General features: G+C 37.3%; 1 protein-coding gene, 1 long non-coding RNA gene and 1 other non-coding gene across 6 annotated transcripts; 1 reads left to right on the top strand and 2 right to left on the bottom strand.

Moving 5' to 3' along the window:
- The first annotated feature begins 2225 nt into the window (after positions 1–2225).
- On the top strand, positions 2226–13458 carry LOC112084638. Of its 4 annotated transcripts, none has more exons than XM_024153903.1 (3): positions 2226–2380; positions 3107–3180; positions 13271–13458. In XM_024153903.1, exons 1-3 carry the CDS (start codon positions 2301–2303, stop codon positions 13420–13422), a joined length of 306 nt encoding a protein of 101 aa, XP_024009671.1. In that variant the 5' UTR covers positions 2226–2300; the 3' UTR covers positions 13423–13458. The 4 variants fall into 4 exon arrangements, with proteins under 4 accessions (XP_024009671.1, XP_024009672.1, XP_024009673.1 ...); XM_024153904.1 differs by lacking the exon at positions 13271–13458 and adding an exon at positions 10878–11574; XM_024153905.1 differs by lacking the exon at positions 13271–13458 and adding an exon at positions 9619–9859.
- Positions 13459–13476: 18 nt separating this feature from the next.
- LOC112084639 lies at positions 13477–14740 on the bottom strand. The gene is made up of 4 exons (XR_002898309.1): positions 14608–14740; positions 14358–14505; positions 14183–14254; positions 13477–13928 (listed from the first exon to the last, which is right to left on the bottom strand). It is a non-coding gene; the product is annotated as an uncharacterized LOC112084639 (long non-coding RNA).
- A 3839-nt stretch (positions 14741–18579) lies between these two features.
- On the bottom strand, positions 18580–18686 carry LOC112084816. The gene has a single exon (XR_002898476.1). It is a non-coding gene; the product is annotated as a small nucleolar RNA R71 (small nucleolar RNA).
- Between the last annotated feature and the right edge of the window lie 714 nt (positions 18687–19400).

Here is a 19400-nt window from a genome sequence, read left to right as displayed (position 1 = left end):
AAACCTCATATGGTATACCATAAAACTTATTTATATCTACATCCTTCGTTTGTAATAGTAGCATAAGTTGGCTTATTTGAAAGAGGTAAACAATAGCCATGATCATTTTAAAATTAGAAAACTATTTAACAATATGTGGCATTGTGACAACGTGCAAATGTAATATTAAAATATAAAAATATGTTTGCATAACATGAAATTTAATAATGGTTAATGCTTTTGTTGTTATAAACAAGGTTCACGAAGTTGTGCCGATGTGGAATCTCAAAAAATTATTGATCCTCTTAATGCTGAAAATGAATAAGTTTCGTTTGATGGAGCGGAATCTTCTAAACTTCCTAAGAATAAAAGACCAGTCTTAGAGGTTGAAGATGATGATGATGGTAATGCCGAAGAAAAAGGAAAGTCATCAAAACCGAAAAAGAAAAAGAAGTATTCAGAAGTATGGGGACATTTTGACGTCATCACTAAGGTTGATAGCTCAGGAAAACCTGAAGAAAGAGCACAATGTAAGCATTGCAAGAGAGACTATGCGTATGATCCACACAAAAAACAGTACAAACATTTATAGACGCCATCTTCTTACATGCAAGCTTATGCCGAGAAATGCTGATGTTCGTCAAATGCTGATCAATTCAGAAGCAATATTGCAGTATAAGAAGATAGATCATGCTGTTTTTCGTGAAAAGTTTCTAAGAGTATTACTCAGTATAATCTCCCATTTTTTTATGTTGAATATGAGGGAGTTAGATCCGTGTGGGAGTATTTGAATGCAGATATAAAGTTTATCAGCAGAAACACAGCTGCAAAAGATGTTTACAAGTTCTATAAGAAAGAGATGGAGAAATTAAAAAATGAATTACGTCATCTTTCAGGAAGGATTTGTTTCACTTCTGATTTATGGTCTGCTATCATGAAGGCTACATGTGTTTGACAGCACATTATGTGGACAGAAACTGGAATTTAAAGAGCAATATTTTAGCATTTTTTGCTTTACCGCCTCCACATTCAGGTAAGCATTTAGCAATGAAACTTCTTGAGAAATGGGAGGAATGGGGAATTGACAAGAAAATGTTCTCTCTTACTATACACAATGCAACCAGGAATGATTCCATGTAAGACACTGTGAAATCTCAGTCTGTGTTGCGAAATGATTTGTTGTGTGGAGGAGAATTTTTTCATGTGAGATGTTCAACACATATTCTTAACCTCATTGTTCAAGACAGGCTGAAGGTGCTTGGTCATTATTTGCATAAGATCAGGAAGAGTATATCAAATATGTTGAAGCTTCAGGAGGTATTGTTTGAAAAGTGTGTGGAAATGTTGGTATAAAATACAAAGCTGGTCTGGTGTTGGATGTGCCTACTAGATGAAATTCAACATATAAAATGCTTGATATGGCTCTTAAGTATCGAGCTGCTTTTGCTAGTCTGAAATTCATTGATGGGGAGAACTACAAGTTTCACCCTACAGAAGATGAATGGAAACGAGTGAAGGAGATGTGTGATTTTTGGAGCCATTTGATGAGATAACTCGTCTTATATCAGGTTCTATATATCCAACTTAAAACTTGTATTTTATGCAAGTTTGGAAAATCAGAAATTGGTTGACAGAGAATGAGAACATGATTATCCCTATGAAGAAGAAGTTTGATAAGTATTGGGAAGAAGTTAGCGATATTTTTGCAATAACAATAGTGTTTGATCCAAGGTTTAAGCTATTACTTGCAGAATATTGTTTCTCAAAAGTTGATAGTAGTTCTTGTGATGCAAAGTTACTGTATTTACGTGGTAAACTCTGTACTTTTTGAAGCATATGAGAACAAGTCAAAATCAACATCACCTTCTTCGGACACATGTGATACTCTCCAACAGCAGAATAAGGACGAAGAACAAAGAGGAAATTTTATGAGTTATAATGTAAGTAGTTCGTTCTCTGGTATTTAATATTTGGTTTACGTTACCATTTACGTTATTATTCTTATTATTTTGAGAAAGTCAATATATGTAGGCTGCACCTGATCAGCTAGAATCAGTAAACCGATTTTTGTTTACAAGACTGGCTTAGAGCATGAACATCGCACATATCTTTCGCGTCTCCTGTTAATAAAAAACAATTTTTTTATCAAAAACGCGTCTCTCAAAAAGTTGGAACGTCGCTTAAAATAAAATTATAAGAGACCGTATTGACAGACACGTGTGATTATGTGATTGGCAAATGAATTTGGGGGAAAATTTTTTCTCTTTTCCTTCCTCTTTTCCCCGACCCATTTTGCCTCGTCTTCTCCGTTTTTCTCGTCGATGGCGAGGACAACCTTTTGGTGGCGAATCTCTGCGGCATCGTCGTTGGGAGGCCAACAGCAGAGGATCGAGACGCCTAGATAAGTCATCTTCTCTTTCCCTTCTGTCTTCTCTTTTTTTTTTTGCAAAATCAATCCGTTCTGAATCAGTTTAATTCTGATCGATTCGGGAATTCTATCTTCATCTGTTCGGGTTTTCGATTCTTTCTTCTTCTGAATTGGTTAGGGATCGAATTATATGATTATTTGATTTATGGGTTTCAATTGGTTTGACTAATTTAGGGTTTTCGATTTGGGATAGAGGGTATGGGCGTTTTATGGTTTTAGTGTTTGCCTCTTGAAATTGAGTTAGGATTTGTTTGATAATGCTTTTGATTACATCGATTAAAGATTTATGTATGGGTGTTTTGTTTTTATGGTTTTGATTACATTGACTAAGGATATAGTATATGGTTTTAGTGTTTGACTCTTGAAATTGAGTTAGGATTTGTTTGATAATGGTTTGATTACATCGATAAAGGATCGAAGTATGGGTGTTTGGTTTTTATGGTTTTGGTTACATCGATTGTTGACTTAGTGTAAATAGAAATTGATTTTGTATTTGGTCATTGTATTTGCTTGATAGGCCTTTTTGTTTGCTTGAGATTGTGTTTGCTGGATTCAGTCAAGATAAGTTTCACTGCATCTGTCTGTATGCATTGATGACTATCTCCAACTCAACTTGTTTATCTTTTGTGGTTGTCTATATGCATTGATGACTATCTCCAAACATTTCAGCTAACCAAACTTGTTTATCTTTGAATGCAGCTCACGAAAAGGGCAATCTTCCAAGGCGAGTGTAGTGGAACAAGTGCAAGGAGTGCAACTTGCGGACAAACCTGGTAAGCTTTTTAATACACTATCTAAATGGTAATAAAGGCTTGTTTAGGTTGTTTGTTAGAGTTGGCATAAGAATGGTTAGATAGGTTTGGTCATAAATGCTTGTTAGAGATAGTTAATGGTAATAAAGGGTTGTTAGAGTTGAGTTGAATGCTCTTTGTTAGGTTAATGTCTCGTCGAAGTGGTTAAGTGTTGATAAATGATTTTTTTTTTCCTTTTGTCTTCTTAAAATAAGACTTGTTTGTTTGAACTTTATTAAACGCAGATACTTGTTTTCCCTTTGATCTTCTTAAAAGAAGATCTTCTTAAACACACACACTACTTCGTGTGTTCTTGTCTTCCTCTCTTCTATTCCTTGTCTTCTATCTCTCTTCTTTATCTTCCATTCCTTGTCTTCCTTGTCTTCTTCCTCTCTTCCATTCCTTGTCTTCCTTGTCTTCTTTCTCTCTTCCATTCCTTGTCTTGTTTCTCTCTTCCATTCGTTGTCTTTTTCCTCTCTTCCATGAAAGAGATGGATACGCACTCTCAAATGTTTCAGAATTCCATCACGGAGAAGGAAGCGGAAGTGCAACTGTAGATCTCGCATATGAAACAGATACTTCAAATCTTGAGAATAGTATGTTTGCAAGAACAAAACTTCGTGATAGACGACAACATGATAAACTGAAAGCCGATTTAATGGAGAATATCTGGCAAAAATTTGGATATTACTAAAATGTCAACTGAAGTTTGTAACAAAATTTATGTTTTAATTCTTTTTATGTTCTTCTCTTAATCTTTGTAATGAAATAATTATCTTTTTTTGAGTAAAATGTTTTTTTTTTAAAACAATTCCAAAGGGTCTCTACAATATTTGATCAAAAACAATAGGTCTCTTATATGGGTATTCAGCTAATATATATTATTAAAATATTACTTAAGAGACTTCATTGAATCTCTACAATGTTCATGGTCTTAAAAAAATACACATTAAATGCCTTTTGTTTCTTGTTTCTAAAAGCATCTCTAATGTATTATTCAATTTTTGTCTCCAAAATTGAGTTCAATTTCTCTCCAACGTATTTATTTATTTTCAACTCAAAAAAAAATATTCTAAATAAATTTTTTCTTTCTTATTTTATATTTAGTTACTAGTAATACACTTTAGTTATAAAATTTACAAATAAACCTGTTTATTATTATTTTTTTAAAAACCTTCATACATTATATTATTATTTTAAATTCAACCATTATAATATAAAAATAACATGACAAATTATTTAAAATAACAAAACAAAGTACATTTTAATTTAAATATCACCATTTTATGTTATTTTTAATTTCAGTTAATAGTTTTTTATTTTGTATTCTTAATTTTTAAATTACTCTATCCTTTCTTTTAAATGAAGTATATATAATATGAAAGACTAAATTATAAAAATATTAAAAATGAAAAAATTATAAAAAAAAATGAAGGACTAATTTATAAATTCAAAAGTTCAACTGCAAAATAGAGTCGAAAATGGAGTTACTCCATATTTGGAGGAAAAAATGGCATTTTCTCACTTTGGAGATGAAAATGGAGTAAGGTTGGAAAATAATTTCCCCAAAAATTGCATTTGGAGTAGGAAATGGGATAGGATTGGAGATGCCCTAATGTAATTTAATTATTTTGTGTAGTTTTTTTTCTCAGATATACAAGCATTTTTTTTTTCAGATATGCATCATTGTGTCATTTTTGAATTTCTTGGAGGATGATGAAGAATTTGAAGATGGAGGATGAAGATATAGATTAGGGAACTTAATTTGCATTAGAGAGAATGATTACATATTTATAGTACATACACGAGAGGGTTTACAGCTAACTATTTACTAATATAACCTTTACATAAATATCTCCTACACGCCCCTTCAAGATGGAGGGAGTTCAATCACTCCAATCTTGTCATGCAATTCAAGAAAACGAGGCTTGGGAAGAGGTTTCGTGAGAGCATCTGCTAGCTGATCTTTCGTGGATACATGAGAAACACGTAGTGTGCCGGACTGGATATTCTCCCGGATGAAATGGTAGTCAAGTGCCAAGTGTTTCATGCGTGAATGGAAGAATGGATTGGCCGAAAGTCTGGTAGCTCCGACGTTGTCACAGTAGATTACTGGTGGCGAGTTCAGAGTGACACCAAGTTCAGAAAGAAGAGAACAAACCCAGAGTAGCTCAGAAGTAGTGTTCGCAACCGCTCGGTAATCCGCTTCAGTGGAAGATCGGGCTACCCCCTTTTGCTTCTTAGAGGACCACGAAATGGGTGTAGTGCCTAAGTACAGGATGTACCCGTTCGTGGATACAAAATCGTCGACATCCCCTGCCCAGTCTGCATCGGAGAATGCGTGTAATGACAGTGGGGAGTTAGCACGAAGAAAAATACCTTTGCTGGTAGTACCCGCAAGATACCTCAGAATCCTCTTAGCCGCTTGCCAATAGATATCCGTCGGAGAATGCATAAACTGTGATAGCCTATTTACCGCATATGCGATATCCGGTCGAGTCAATTGCAGGTACTGAAGACTTCCTATGACTGCACGATATTCTCGGGGATCTGAGAGAGGAGTGCCGAGAGTAAGAGATAACTTCGGCGTTGGAGCCATAGGTGTTGAGACAGGCTTAGCATCAAGCATCTTGACTTTGCTGAGAAGATCAATAATATATTTACGCTGCATTAGATGTAAGCCTTTTGAAGTTCGAGTTGCCTCAATGCCCAAGAAATACGTCAAGTCAGTCGGTTCTTTCAAAGAAAAACGTGTAGAGAGTAGACTGATGAATTGAGAAACAAGAGAGGGCTTACTTCCAGTGATAATTATGTCGTCCACGTAGACCAACGTATAGACAAGATCGTTACCACTGATGTATATGAACACTGAGGTATCAGCGAGGGAGTTTTGGAAGCCCACCCCGACGAGATATGTTCGCAGCTCCTGGTACCAAGCCCGCGGTGCTTGTTTGAGGCCGTAAAGAGCCTTTCGCAAGCGACAAACATGATGCGGATAATCCTTGTCGACAAATCCCTGAGGCTGGGTGACATATACCTCTTCATTCAAGCTTCCTTGGAGGAAGGCATTATTGACATCCAATTGTCGAATAAGCCAGCCATGACTAACCGCAAGTTGCAGAACTGTCTGAATTGTAACCGATTTCACCACTGGGCTAAAAGTTTCTGCATAGTCAATGCCATACGTCTGGTTGAACCCACGAGCTACCAATCTCGCTTTATACCTGTCAATGGAACCATCAGGGAGATATTTTATCGTAAAAATCCATTTCGTCGGAATGACATGTTGATTCGGTCTGGGCGGCACCAAATCAAATGTGTGGTTTCGAGTTTGGGCATTCATCTCCTGACTCATGGCATTTCGCCATTTAGGATCTCGCAACGCCTGGTTTACGGTAGTGGGTATGGTTGGTGTGGTGGTGATGGCTGTAAGGGTAAGTTTGGAATTGGGTTTGGTAATATTGTTTTTCCGGCGAGTTTGCATTGGGTGAGTATTGGTTTAGAGTGGTGGTCGGGAAGTTATTGTCGGGTTGGGGATTGCAGGAGCAGGTGATTGTATTTGTGGAGAGGATATGGTGGTGTTATTAGGTGGGCCGAGATGTGTGTTTGGTGGGGAAGATATTTGATTTGGGCCTGGGTGAATAGAGCCTGTAGAATTCTCATTTAGACCCACATTCGATGTGGTTGGTTCATCGTCATGTTCCGAAGAGACATGACTCACCGGATGTGTCACAACAGAGGGCACTGGATGTGACCGTCGAGCCTGCTGTGACGTGGGAAGAACCGAGGTCAGGGGCGCGTGCTGCTGAGTCTGTACGAGTGGCGGTGTAGGAAGCGGGATAAATGTGGGTGAGGCGTGGTTGGTTTGGAGGTCATCGGTGGTATCTGGATCTCGCGATGTCAGTGGATTTGTCGCAAAAGGGAATTGGGTTTCCACAAACTGCACATGGCGTGAGGTATAAATTCGAGAGTGAGCTCTATCAAGGCAGAGATAAGCACTTTGACTGAGAGAGTAGCCGAGGAACACACAAGGATTTGAGCGATCGTCGAGCTTATGATTTGTGTATGGCCTGAGCCATGGGAAACACAAACATCCGAAAACCCTGAGCTTCATGTAATTCGGGGCTTCCTGGAAAAGCTTGGTGTATGGAGAGAGATGGTTAAGGACCGGCGTTGGTAAACGATTGATCAGGTAGACCGCCGTCGCAAAGGCATACGGCCAGTAAACTTTCGGAATGGAGGCTTGATGAAGCAAAGTGAGTCCCGTCTCGACAATGTGTCGATGTTTACGCTCAGAAATCCCGTTGTGCTCGGGTGTATGTGGTGGAGACGTCAGATGGGAGATGCCATGGTCAGTCAGAAAAGATCGTAAGGCGAGGAATTCTCCTCCATTGTCGGTGTATAGAGTACCGATTTTGTGCTTGAAACGATTCTCCACGAGATTTTTGAAGGCAACAAATGTCTCCTTGACTTGCGATTTCAGCTTCAACGGATAGAGCCACGTATATCGGGTGTGGTGATCTACAAGAACCAGATAATACTTGTAGCTATCAATCGACATTATAGGCGACATCCAGACATCAGAATAAACATATTGGAGAGGGTAAGTAGAAGAAATGGTATTGGTATAAAATGGCAACTTGTGGCTTTTATTAATGAGACAATGAGAACAGGGATTTTGTTTTTGCATAGAATCAGAAAAAAGGTAAAGAAAATTTGGAGACAATGGTTTGTAAAATAGGTGGAGATGGGTGGCCAAACCGGGAATGCCAAGAGGATAGAGTCGTTTTTGGTGATGGTGAGGCAAAGAGTATGGTATTTTGGGATGTAAGTGGCCACTCGTACAGCTCTTTGTTAGTTCTGCCTTGGAGTAATCGGGCCCCCGTTCTCAAGTCCTTCACCTGAAAATGAGCAGGAAAGAATTCCACAGACACCTGGTTAGTATTACACAATCTGTAAACAGATATAAGGTTCTTATGGACATTGGGAACATAAAGGACATCATTTAGTTGCAGAGATTTAGTGGGTGTAGGTAAGGAAGTAAAACCAGTGTGCGAGATCGGGAGTCCAGAACCATCAGCTATGGTTACTTCCTCACCACCATTGTAGAGATGATGCAGAGAGAGATTGTTCAAGTCTGTAGTGAGGTGGTGAGTGGCGCCACTATCGAGGACCCAGTTATTAGCACCAGACGAGGATGCTGCGGCCAAATTAGCCCGAGGCTGCCATGACCCCGAACTGCTCTGAAACGGTCGTGGAGATGCACTGTACGAGCTGCCTTGTTGTTGTAGCTGAGAGCATCGGCGAGCACTGTGTCCATAGGTGCCACAAAGTTGACACTTTCCCTGATAGCCCCGAGGTGAGAACTGATCCTGACGAGGCGAGAATTGTTGCTGTTGTTGCCAAGTCTGTTGATTGCGGTTGTTGTTTTTGCCTCGGTAATTGTTGCCAGATTTGTTGTTGTAGGACGAGGTTTGCACCTGAGCCGCATTCGCAGTGATCGGCGATGAAGAGGCTGTCTTCACTACTGTTTGAAGCTTAACTTCATGATTTAAGAGTTTCTCATGGATCTCTAAGAGAGATGGAGGCATGTCACGGGCCTCAATCTGATCGGCGACCGACTTGTAGTCTTCCGGAAGTCCACGAAGGATATAATCGATCTGATCCTCCAGATCTAGGGGTTTGCCAAGAAGGGCGAGCTGATCGAAACGAGTAGTGAACCCCTGCATGTATTCGTGGATCGTCTTCGATCCTTTCGACCATTCGCGGATCTGGTGGCGAATTTGCTGCATGTGGCCTCGACCTGTGTTGGCATAGATCGTGTTGAGAGTGGTCCAGACCTCCGACGAGGTCTTGGCAGTGGCTAGGAGCGGCTGGATGGTCATTGTAATAGCACCAAGGAGTGCGCTATAAATGAGTTTGTCTTGTCTTCTCCACACCGTGTACTCAGGATTTGGTGTGACAGCACCTGCGACCGTAGTTGTAGCAGGTGGAACAGCTGTTGTGCCATCGACGTAGCCGGCGAGGTCGTACCCTTCGAGAAGAGCATGAACCTGACGATTCCACATCAAAAAGTTGGATGTGGTGAGTTTGGTAACATTTTCCATGTTGACATTGATGAGATGATCATTGTTGTTGATCGAGATCGTTTCGCTGGTTGATTGAGGAGATTGAGCCATCGAAAAAATGGGCGAAGAAGATTTTGAAAAATAAAGTTGGCGGCTGAAAAATTTAGGTTTCTTGGGATCGCTGCTCTGATACCATATAGATTAGGGAACTTAATTTGCATTAGAGAGAATGATTACATATTTATAGTACATACACGAGAGGGTTTACAGCTAACTATTTACTAATATAACCTTTACATAAATATCTCCTACAGAAGATTCTGTTTTTATTTTTTTATTTTTTTTTATGTAGAGGAGGATGAAGAATTTGAAGATGGAGATAAGACATTACTTTCTTTTGAGTCAATTGTTAATTATGAAGATTGATATTTATTGCTGCTTGAGTTTGAGTACATGAGTTTTCTTATAAGATTTCTGGGAGTTCTTGCGTGAGACTAAGTTTACTGTTACTGTATCGTTTGTTTGGAGTATTTTGTTTTTATTTTTTTTAATCTTATAAATCATTACAATGGTTTTCTTGAATTTTTTTGTCAGTTCTTTTGTTTTAATTTGCTGGCTTCCTTGATTATTTATCCTCAATTGTCGATATCACCATTAACATAAATGAGAAACAAATTGGACCATATGAATTTAGAAAACACTAAAAAATTTAATAAAATTTAAAACTTTCGATAAATAGATTAATTATATATTTTTAGCTTGCAAGCTAGTCCGTTTATCCATTGGACTTAGCAGGGCGGGTTTGGACATAGTTTTATTGTCTGCAATCTTAGCGGGCTGGCCCATCAAAAACCATAAAAAATAAATCCGCAGCAAATCTGGCCCATTGGACGCGGAGTGGCCCGTTTGATACCTCTACTCCATTGTAACATGTTAAAAGGGAAAACGACCTATTCTCCCATGAACTTTATGCTTCCTGATAACCCATAAACGAACTATTGAACAATGCCTATAGCTACATGAACTACCTAATGATTTGAATTTCCTACATGAAATATTGAAATGCGGCCAATTTCACCAAAACTGTAAATAGTATGAGTTTTCTGTCAATGATTAGTTACATGGCTGACATGTGGCAATTCGGTTTGGTTCGATATGTGATTGGTCGATTTAACAGCTCAAAACGACGTCGTTTTGGTGGTTTTATTTTTTTTATAAAAAAATAGGAATTTCTGGGATTCGATCTCTGAATCTCCAAGCCAAAAGCGGATCCCTTTACCAACCGAAATAAAAAATTAATATGATTATAATTACGTAAATACTATTCATATAGAAATTTGGTGTTCGCTGCTTTCTTGTGTGTGTTACTCTTTGTGGATCACGGCGACAAACATAATCGCCAGCACCAATGAATAGACTGTTGACTGATTCAAAATGAAATATAGATGTATGGTTTTAGGCAGTGGGTAGTATTTCATTAACCAGGGTTTTTTAATTTGAGATCCACGAAGGTCAAATCCTTTGAAAAACAGCTTCAGATCCACAAAGCTCTCTAATTCCTTGATTTTCTTCTCGCTGTGGTACTCGTCGGTCTCACAATTGTGATCTAAGGGAGGAAAAGGCTGTTATCAGCGATGGGACCAATGGTCCATGCTTACCTGCGGAGAAGAAGTCGTCCTCGTAGGGGCCAACGTGCGTGAGCTGGAGAGTAAACATTGATTAGGGTTCATCCCTGTAAGAAATCAAATAAGAAAGCTCGATTTAGGACAAAACATCTGAACACCAAATGTCTATATAAATAATATTAGATAATTACAGTCAAAAAATTGTTTAGTTTAGTTGGTAGAGCATTTAGCTGTAGGCTAACAGTTTCGGATATTGAATCCTAGAATTCAGTTATTTGTTTTTATTTTTAAAAAGACTAACACAATATATTAAATAAAAAAAACTCGAACAAATCTTATATCAGAGTAAACCGATGTTACTAATTATTGACGGATAATTCACAGTTTGTGGCTTTATTGTAATTGACCAAATAATTTAAGTCTACGTAGCTATAGGCATGGTTCAATAGTGCGTGTATGAATTATTAGGAGGTATAAATTTTATGAGGGAATATATCGTTTTCTCCATGTTAAGATGTAGTAAGTATTTAAATGCACTCAAGCAATTGGATTACACTGAAGTTATCCAAATTACACGAAACAAAAGTAAAAGTGATCTTTAAAAAATTCTACAGTAATCATTTAAAATACACATATATTTTTTTCATTTAGAAACTTGTGCTTTTTTTTTAAACAAAGTAAGAGATGACTCTGTCTTGTTAATAAAACAAAGCATACTTTTTGGGTAATACTTCATCAGCCTCTCGCGCCGATGTTTCTAATAAATTTGGACAAATACTATTACGAAATAATCAAATCATAATGATTTCCAGGTTCAGATTCTTAGTGGTCTATAGCAATAGAAGTTTGGACCCTGAAATTTAAATTGTAACAGAATTCATTGAGTACCAAGATGTAACTCATAAACAAAAAAATTAAGCCTCATCACATGTTCAAGAAGTGAACTACGTGTGAAAGATGAATGAAATGAAGGTATATGTAATATATATAGTTGATTCATGAGTTTAGTGAACGTTCATCATCTGTTGTGGATTGGAAGACAACTAGTTATCGTTGACTGTCACTGGATTCTTGAAGTGGAATAAACTCATTTCTTCCAAATTTTGCGTGAGCCACCAAGTCAGGTTTGTAACCCCAGCCTCATATCCGTTATAAACCAAACTCTCTTCTTCATTTTCCATACATGTGAACTCAGAGTTTTGATGGTGATGATGATGGTGATGATGATGGTGATGTTGATGTTGGTGAGTCATCAACATGTTTCTACTTGACATTATGACGAAGACACCATCATGATGATGATTTCCGAGATGTGATATATATATATATATATATATATAAGCTACATCATGAGATTCGGGTTTGTGCTCTGTTGCGCACATAAGGTTGAGGAATGTTGTTGATATGATGTGTTGGAAATTGGATATTTTTTCCATTGTAGAATCCAATTGCTCATTTTCCAGTATACATTCCTTCTTCTTGCAGAGTTACTAAAGTTCGGTTCCTCTCATTTTGATCATTCTGCTTCTTCAGATTTATCCGAAATTTCTAAATATAAAAGAAAAAAAAATGAAAACTTTACATATGTAAAACAAAATAAAGATTCTTCTTTTAATATATTTTATTTTATTAGTATTATTATAGTTATGTTATTTAAATATTTAATTCTATTAATCCTTTAGCTGTATTCATGAACTAGATAAATTGCTGAGATAGGAAAAAAAATTTAACAGTTAGAATAACAATTATAGTAAAAAAAATACTCATGGTTTTCGGATTCAGATTCTTGGTGGCCTATAGTGATAGAAGTTTAGGCCTCAAAACTCGGACTGTAACTGAATCCATTGAGTGGTAAGACGTATCTCATGGTCATCTGCTTTTCAGCGATGATGGTGGCGACATGCCTCAGGGCAAAGGTCACTCTCTGCCGAAAAGACTATCAATTCCTCAGACACTTCTCGTAAAGGCCATTTTCATCAATTTCTAAGACACTTTTCGTATAATTTGGTTAGATTATATAAACGGTCTAAACGGTAGATATCCATTTCATATAGTTTGAACATAATTTTGTATTATTAATTTTCATATTCTAGATTTTTCGGGATGTAGAGAGTACCTCTATTCTTTCTGGTTAATCTGTAGGGGAGTTCAAACCAAATTTAGAGAATGTTCTTAGAGAACTTGGGTATGGAAGTTTACATGGTGAAATCGAAGTTATTATGAAGCTTGGAATAATCAAAGAAGAATTGAGGGACAAAATTAAAAAAAAAAATTTCATAATTTCCACTTTGTCTTCTCCTACGATAGGTGATATTTTTTGGACAGATGTTCATTATCTTGTTAGTTAATATTTAAAATATGTTGCTCTTATATCCTCAGCTAAAAAAAAAAGATGGAGGATGGAGCCTCCGAATGGAGAAAGTAGATCGGACGGTACGAATCCAGCAGTTCAAGTAGATCAAAGACGGATCAAGTGGGGATCAAATAGATCTAACGGTCCAAAATCGATGGTTGAATGGAATAAGCAGTAAATAACATATATATAATTATATATATATGGTTATAATATGTAATAGAATGCTGCTATTTTGAGAAAGTCTCATTACCTCTATTTTTTTCTTTTACATCTGCATATTTTACTTAAGCTCCCACCCAAAATGTTTCTACAAAAAATCCATACTACTCATTCGAGAATAGTTTAGTGAATAGTTACGGCAGATGAGAATACTATTCATGACGATCCAAGCCTCTTCTTTTTTTATCAGTACATGATGTTCGAACAAGTAGCATCCACATGCCCATAATCTTGTGGTTTGAGTCCTGATGCATGTGAAAAAAGTGTTTCAACTGTGTGTGATTCATAAACCAACTCTTCTCCTCCGATTTAAGCGGATACTTTAATTTCTTTAGAGGTGCCTTCACTTCTGCCTTGATATAAGTATAAAACTTTGTAGCGAACTTGATTTTTTTTCTTATACTCATTCAGCTAGAAGTACATCTGCAGGGGTTGCAATGGTTAAGTTTCCTCTTCGGAATCCTGTGACACATAGTTATATGAAATGTTACTTTATGTTTTTCAAAAAAAAAAAAATCTAACATAGTATGTTTTACTAAAACCTAGAAATCAAGAGCGAACCCAAACCCGAAGTTCATAAACAATCCTCAAATCAATAACAAACATGAAATGAAAGGACTAATTGGTTCAACAAACCCAAAAATTTTCAAACATACAAAATCAGGTACTTTTCACAAGTTCTACCTAACTGTTCTATTAAGAATCGATCTACATACCTTTGAATCTGAGTAGTCACCGGAAGTTGCTGCTTTAAAGGCTGTGGGATCTGCTCCCTCTTCATCTACAATCTGGGATGGTCTCTCATCAGATACCAAAAATTTCCAACATACAAAATTCTGTACTTTTTCAAAAGTCTTTCCTAGTTGTTCTATTAAGATTCGATCTACATACCTTTGAAGAAGCTGCTACTTCTAAAGTCGTAGGGTCTGCTTCCGCTTCATCTACAATCCGAGATGGTCTCTCATCAGATCCTTAAACTGGATTTTCTCCTTCAAATGCATCTCTCAAACCAAAATTTGGACCCTTTGTACGAGCCATCCTAGGTGAGCGATCCCGCAAGTCAGTTACAATCGAATCAAAACTACAGTAAATCGATATGCATCTGAGACTAAAACAAAATTAACATGAATAATAGACTTACCTTATGAAATTTGCCTCAAAATCGATTGCTTAGATCCCTCAGGTTTTCTTAGTTATCCCGTGCGAGGGAATTTTCGAATGAAATTTTTTTAAAAAAAACTTAGGTAGAGACTCTCGATTTTGATTTAGGGTACGATCCGATAAACTAGGCTTGGGTGAATATATGTTGGTTAGATTTGTAATATGTTTGAACTTTGAAGGACAAAATTGATATCAATTATTTCATCATATTTAACATACATAAAAAATAAAATAGTTTTTTTAACAAGGCTATTCTAGCATTTTTAAAGACGACGAAGGTCATTCCAGCTATTCTTCCAAGAGTTCCACTGTGCTTTCTCGTATGATAGGTAATATTTTTTGGAGAAATATTTGTTATCTTATTAGTTATTCTCTAAAATATATTGCTCTTATATAGTCAACTAAAAAATCAGATGGAGGCTCTGATTCTGAATGCTGAATGGAGAAATTGGATCGGATTGTGCAGATCTAGCAATTGAAACGGATCAAAAGTAGATCACATAGATCAAGTGCGGATCAAATGGTTCGAAATATATAGTTGAATGGAAAATGTGGTATATAATCTTTATTTAAATTAAATATATATATAATAAAAATATATATAACTATGGTTATTATATGTATATTATACATAAAATAAACTAAAAAACCAATGCACAGATAGAAAAATCTAAGATCAAGTATTTCAATTTGATCTATAATATATCTATAAATTGATCTCTGATGTATATCATATGATCTTCCTCGGCTATCTGCGCTGCTTCTATGTCACCTAGATTAGTTTCAGATTCTTGTTTTCAAACAAAAAAAAAATACTATATTATTTCTGCAAAATCTTCATTAGAATTTGAAATTCTAATAAGATTATGCAGTCCCATTGTACTTCAGTATTATATCTTGAAAACCTAAAAAATTTCATAGGAAAATCAAACATGTTTGATCGACATTGCTTATAAGTTCTGAAGTTATAAAGAATCGAAATATGTTTCTATGATAAGGGTTACTGTACACTACATTGTAGTATATGCATGTTGAGATGCACTAATACGCTGGGATACTTAAACGCACTTTAGTAATTAGATGACGTTCAAGTTATCTCAGGTACACGTAACAAATGTAAAAGTGATCTTTTAAAGTTTTACACTAATCACTATAAAACCACATAACTTTTTTATTTAACAACTTGTGTTTCTTTCAGACAAAGTAAGCGATGACTTGTCAATAAAACATGACATACGTTCTTAAGTGGTACTTCATCAGCCTCTCATGTCAATGTTTCTAACAACTTTAGACAAATACTATGTTGAACTCATCAAGTATATAATGGCTTTAGGAATTGGCTTCAGGATTCAGATTATTGGTGGCCTATAGCAATAGAAGTTTGGGTCCTAAAATATGGATTGTAACTGAATCTGTTGAATCGGCAAGACTGATAACACTGGATTTTGACCATTTTTATGGATCATTTTAATATCATTTACAGGTGTTTTTACTCCATTTTCAAAGGTTTTCAAAGGATTTCTATATTTCCGGATTTTAAAAGACTTTTCAGGTAATTTGGGATAAAGAGGCACAAAATGGAACAAAAAGACTCTTTTGGATAAATGCAGACCGTCAGAACTCTCATGGAGAGACGAAGACCTTCTCACCGTCTGATCACCCTCAAAATTGGACAACTTATAGAATAATCAACCAGCTTTCAAATGCACTTGTTTTGGAGACATTCCAACGGTAGGATCTCAAGATATTCCATTAGCCCTAGAGCCACGCGGAGTCGGCCAGCAACTCACGCGACCGCGGCCAACAAGCTATTTGCCGCGGTCAGAAGCTTCCCGACCGCGGCATTCAAGCTCCAACTTAAAGCCCACTTATCTGAAGCCCAAAGTCATTCCCAACCTCAATTCCGGAACCCTAGAGACCATGGAGTATTGAAGACTATAAATACATGTCATTTATGTCGTTTTTAGGGAGAACCCTATATACTTTACAGAAACCCTTTTTCCTTTAGCCGTTTTTATGAGATTTTTGTAGAAGATTTTTCAAGTCCGAATTCTTCAATAGAGAAGCTTTCTTTATCTCTTTTCTTTACTGTTTTTCATTACTTTTATTAAAACCAATGATGATGTCGAACTCAGCCATGTCTGAGTAGATCCCGAGTTGGGCTTAGGGTTCCCGAAAGGGGCTCTCATAATCGATTAATACATCTAGGTTTATAGATCTGGGATTTCGACCTGTTCTCTGTTTATTCTTGTTCTTATTGCATGTATGCTTGATTGATCACCTAGTATCTGATCTAGATAGTTAGTGTTGCGAAAGTTTTCATTAAGTATCAGCCCTAGAATGAAACAGGCGATTTTTCTGTAGAAGTGGAAACCTACCTGCGGCGACATCGTGAGTATTGACGAGTCTTGTGCAGCTCTTGCGTTCTCTCCCTTCCAGGGCCAGAGTGGAAACCTACTGGTTAGGGTTGCGAGAAACAGTTGGTTATGATCACGACGGTGACGTAGTCATACCGCCGTACTCTAGCTCTAGAACCCATATATTGTTATCCGTCAATTCCAATCTATCTACCTTAGTGTTAAAACCGATTATGATCCCTTAGAGTTCCCAAAATCTCAGCGTTTTTAGCCATAGTTTACAATTCCATCGATTTTTACTTGCTTTCTTAGACCTGCATTTCAATTTCCTTAGTTCGTTATTTACTTGCTTTATTTACCTTTCATGCGATATTTTACTTGCCTTATTTTTGTTTAGTTCGATATTTTACTTATTCCATTTGCATTTCATTCGATTTTCTTTACTTGCTTTTTAGGATAGATTTATTTGCTTTCTTTTGTTTTAGTTTAATTCGCAAGAAAAACAACCAACCTTTAAAACCAATTTAGTCTAGACATAAAGTTAAAAACCGTAGAAGAATACCAGGCACACAAATCTCTGTGGATTCGATCCCTAAATACTACAACTGATTAGCTGTGCACTTGCGGCTTTCATTTGTTTTGTTAAGGGTAAAACTTGTTCCCTCACGTAGTTGACACGAGCACGCATCAAGTTTTTGGCGCCGTTGCCGGGGATTTGTTTCGCTGCCTTTTGCTATTTTTCTTGTTTTAACTTCTGTTCTAGACACCTGATCTCTAGTTCTTTCTTAAAGTTTTTCTGAACTATCTTTCCCTTCTTTTGTCTTTCTCTGAATTGCATGAATACCAGGCGTAGACCTGCAGGAGACATTCCAATTCTAGACGAGATAGACAGACACGAAAGAGAACTTCGAAGACTTAGACGAATGCAAGGAATGGCCAACGACGACCAGCCTGGAGATCCTATTAATCGAAATTTAAATATGGACCAAGACAGGTCCGAACATGGAGAAAACGAAGAGAATGATCACATAGAAGGTGATCATGCTCGACAAGATGGAGAGGATGATGAGGTTCTTCCAAGAAACCACCAGAACCGAGAGAGAGAAGGACGTGAAGACCTTGATCCACCTATCAATGTAGCCGATGGTGACCACCCAGCAATGCAGCCGAATGAACGCGTTCATCGCCCCATTCCGCCAGCAAATCAACACCGAAGACAAGCCAGGAACCATCACATAGCTGATTTTGATGCACCTACTCAAAATTTTTAGAATCGATCTGCGATTCAAGTACCATTTCCAAACCGGAACGAGTTTGAAGTCAAGCCTCAAATCATCTCATTGGTGAAGCAAAACCAGTTCCGTGGAGTTCCTTCTGAGCACCCAATGGACCATATCGAGCTTTTTGAAGAAATTTGCAGCATGATGAGAACAAACCAAGTTCCACCTGACTATTTAAAGTGTAAGTTGTTCCCTTTTTCATTAGCAGATAAAGCTCACCGTTGGTTGAAGTCTTTGCCTGCATGATCGATTACTAATTGGGAAGAATGTAGAACTGCTTTCCTAAACCACTTCTACACTAAGTCAAGGTCGAACAATTTGAGAACAAAGATCTCAACCTTTCAACAAGGGCCAACTGAATCTTTCTATGAAGCTTGGGAACGTTTTAAGGAGTATGAACGTGATTGCCATCATCATGGATTTCATGGATCAAGCCTGCTGAGCACATTTTACCGAGGTTTGCAACCAAAATACAAACTTTCACTTGATACAGCTAGCAATGGAGATTTTGGGCAAAAGACGATAACCCAAGGAAGAGCTCTCATCGAAAATTTGGCTCAAACCAATAGCAATGACTGTCCTGAATACGATCGATCGATGAAGCAAGCCGGAACAGACAACAAGGAGATAACCGAGTTTAAGAACATGGTGAGCCAGCTTCTGAAGAGCAACAATCGCCCGATCCATGCCTGTGAAACCAACAATGGCGCAGAAGATGAAGGACCTAGTGATATCGATCACATTAATCAAGCATTTCAAGAAGAAGATGTGAACTACGTAGGAGCACTGGTGCCGTACCAAAATCGCTCCAACAACAACTTCAACAACAACTTCCGGAATGCAAATTACAACAATTTCTCTTACCGCAATCCAAATGTGGAGAATCCTCAAGATCAGTACTACCCACCTCAGCAAAAATCCTTCCAAAACAAGTTTCAAGGTGGAAACTTTGGAGGAATAGTACCATATCAACCGCGGCAGCCATATAACTACCAAGGTACGGGTTTTAACAATCAATTTGTACAACAGCAAGGAGTCACGACGAACCAGCTAGCTTCACAAATCGGTAGACTTGAACAGTCAATCCAACAGCTCGTTATGACGAACGAAAAAGCATCTAAAGACGTGAACGTGAA

Source organism: Eutrema salsugineum, unplaced genomic scaffold, assembly GCF_000478725.1.
Source record: "Eutrema salsugineum unplaced genomic scaffold, Eutsalg1_0 scaffold_4, whole genome shotgun sequence".
Taxonomy (NCBI): domain Eukaryota; kingdom Viridiplantae; phylum Streptophyta; class Magnoliopsida; order Brassicales; family Brassicaceae; genus Eutrema; species Eutrema salsugineum.
The sequence above is the reverse complement of the archived record's forward strand: the minus strand, read 5'-3'. Positions and strand labels throughout refer to the sequence as shown.

Excerpts from the sequence above, each read along its gene's own strand:
- LOC112084638 (XM_024153902.1), top strand. The coding sequence starts at position 2,301 with ATGGCGAGGACAACCTTTTGGTGGCGAATCTCTGCGGCATCGTCGTTG. Across the intron at positions 2,381-3,106 it reads CAGAGGATCGAGACGCCTAG|CTCACGAAAAGGGCAATCTT; the intron begins ATAAGTCATCTT and ends CTTTGAATGCAG. Across the intron at positions 3,181-3,716 it reads GCAACTTGCGGACAAACCTG|AATTCCATCACGGAGAAGGA; the intron begins GTAAGCTTTTTA and ends CAAATGTTTCAG.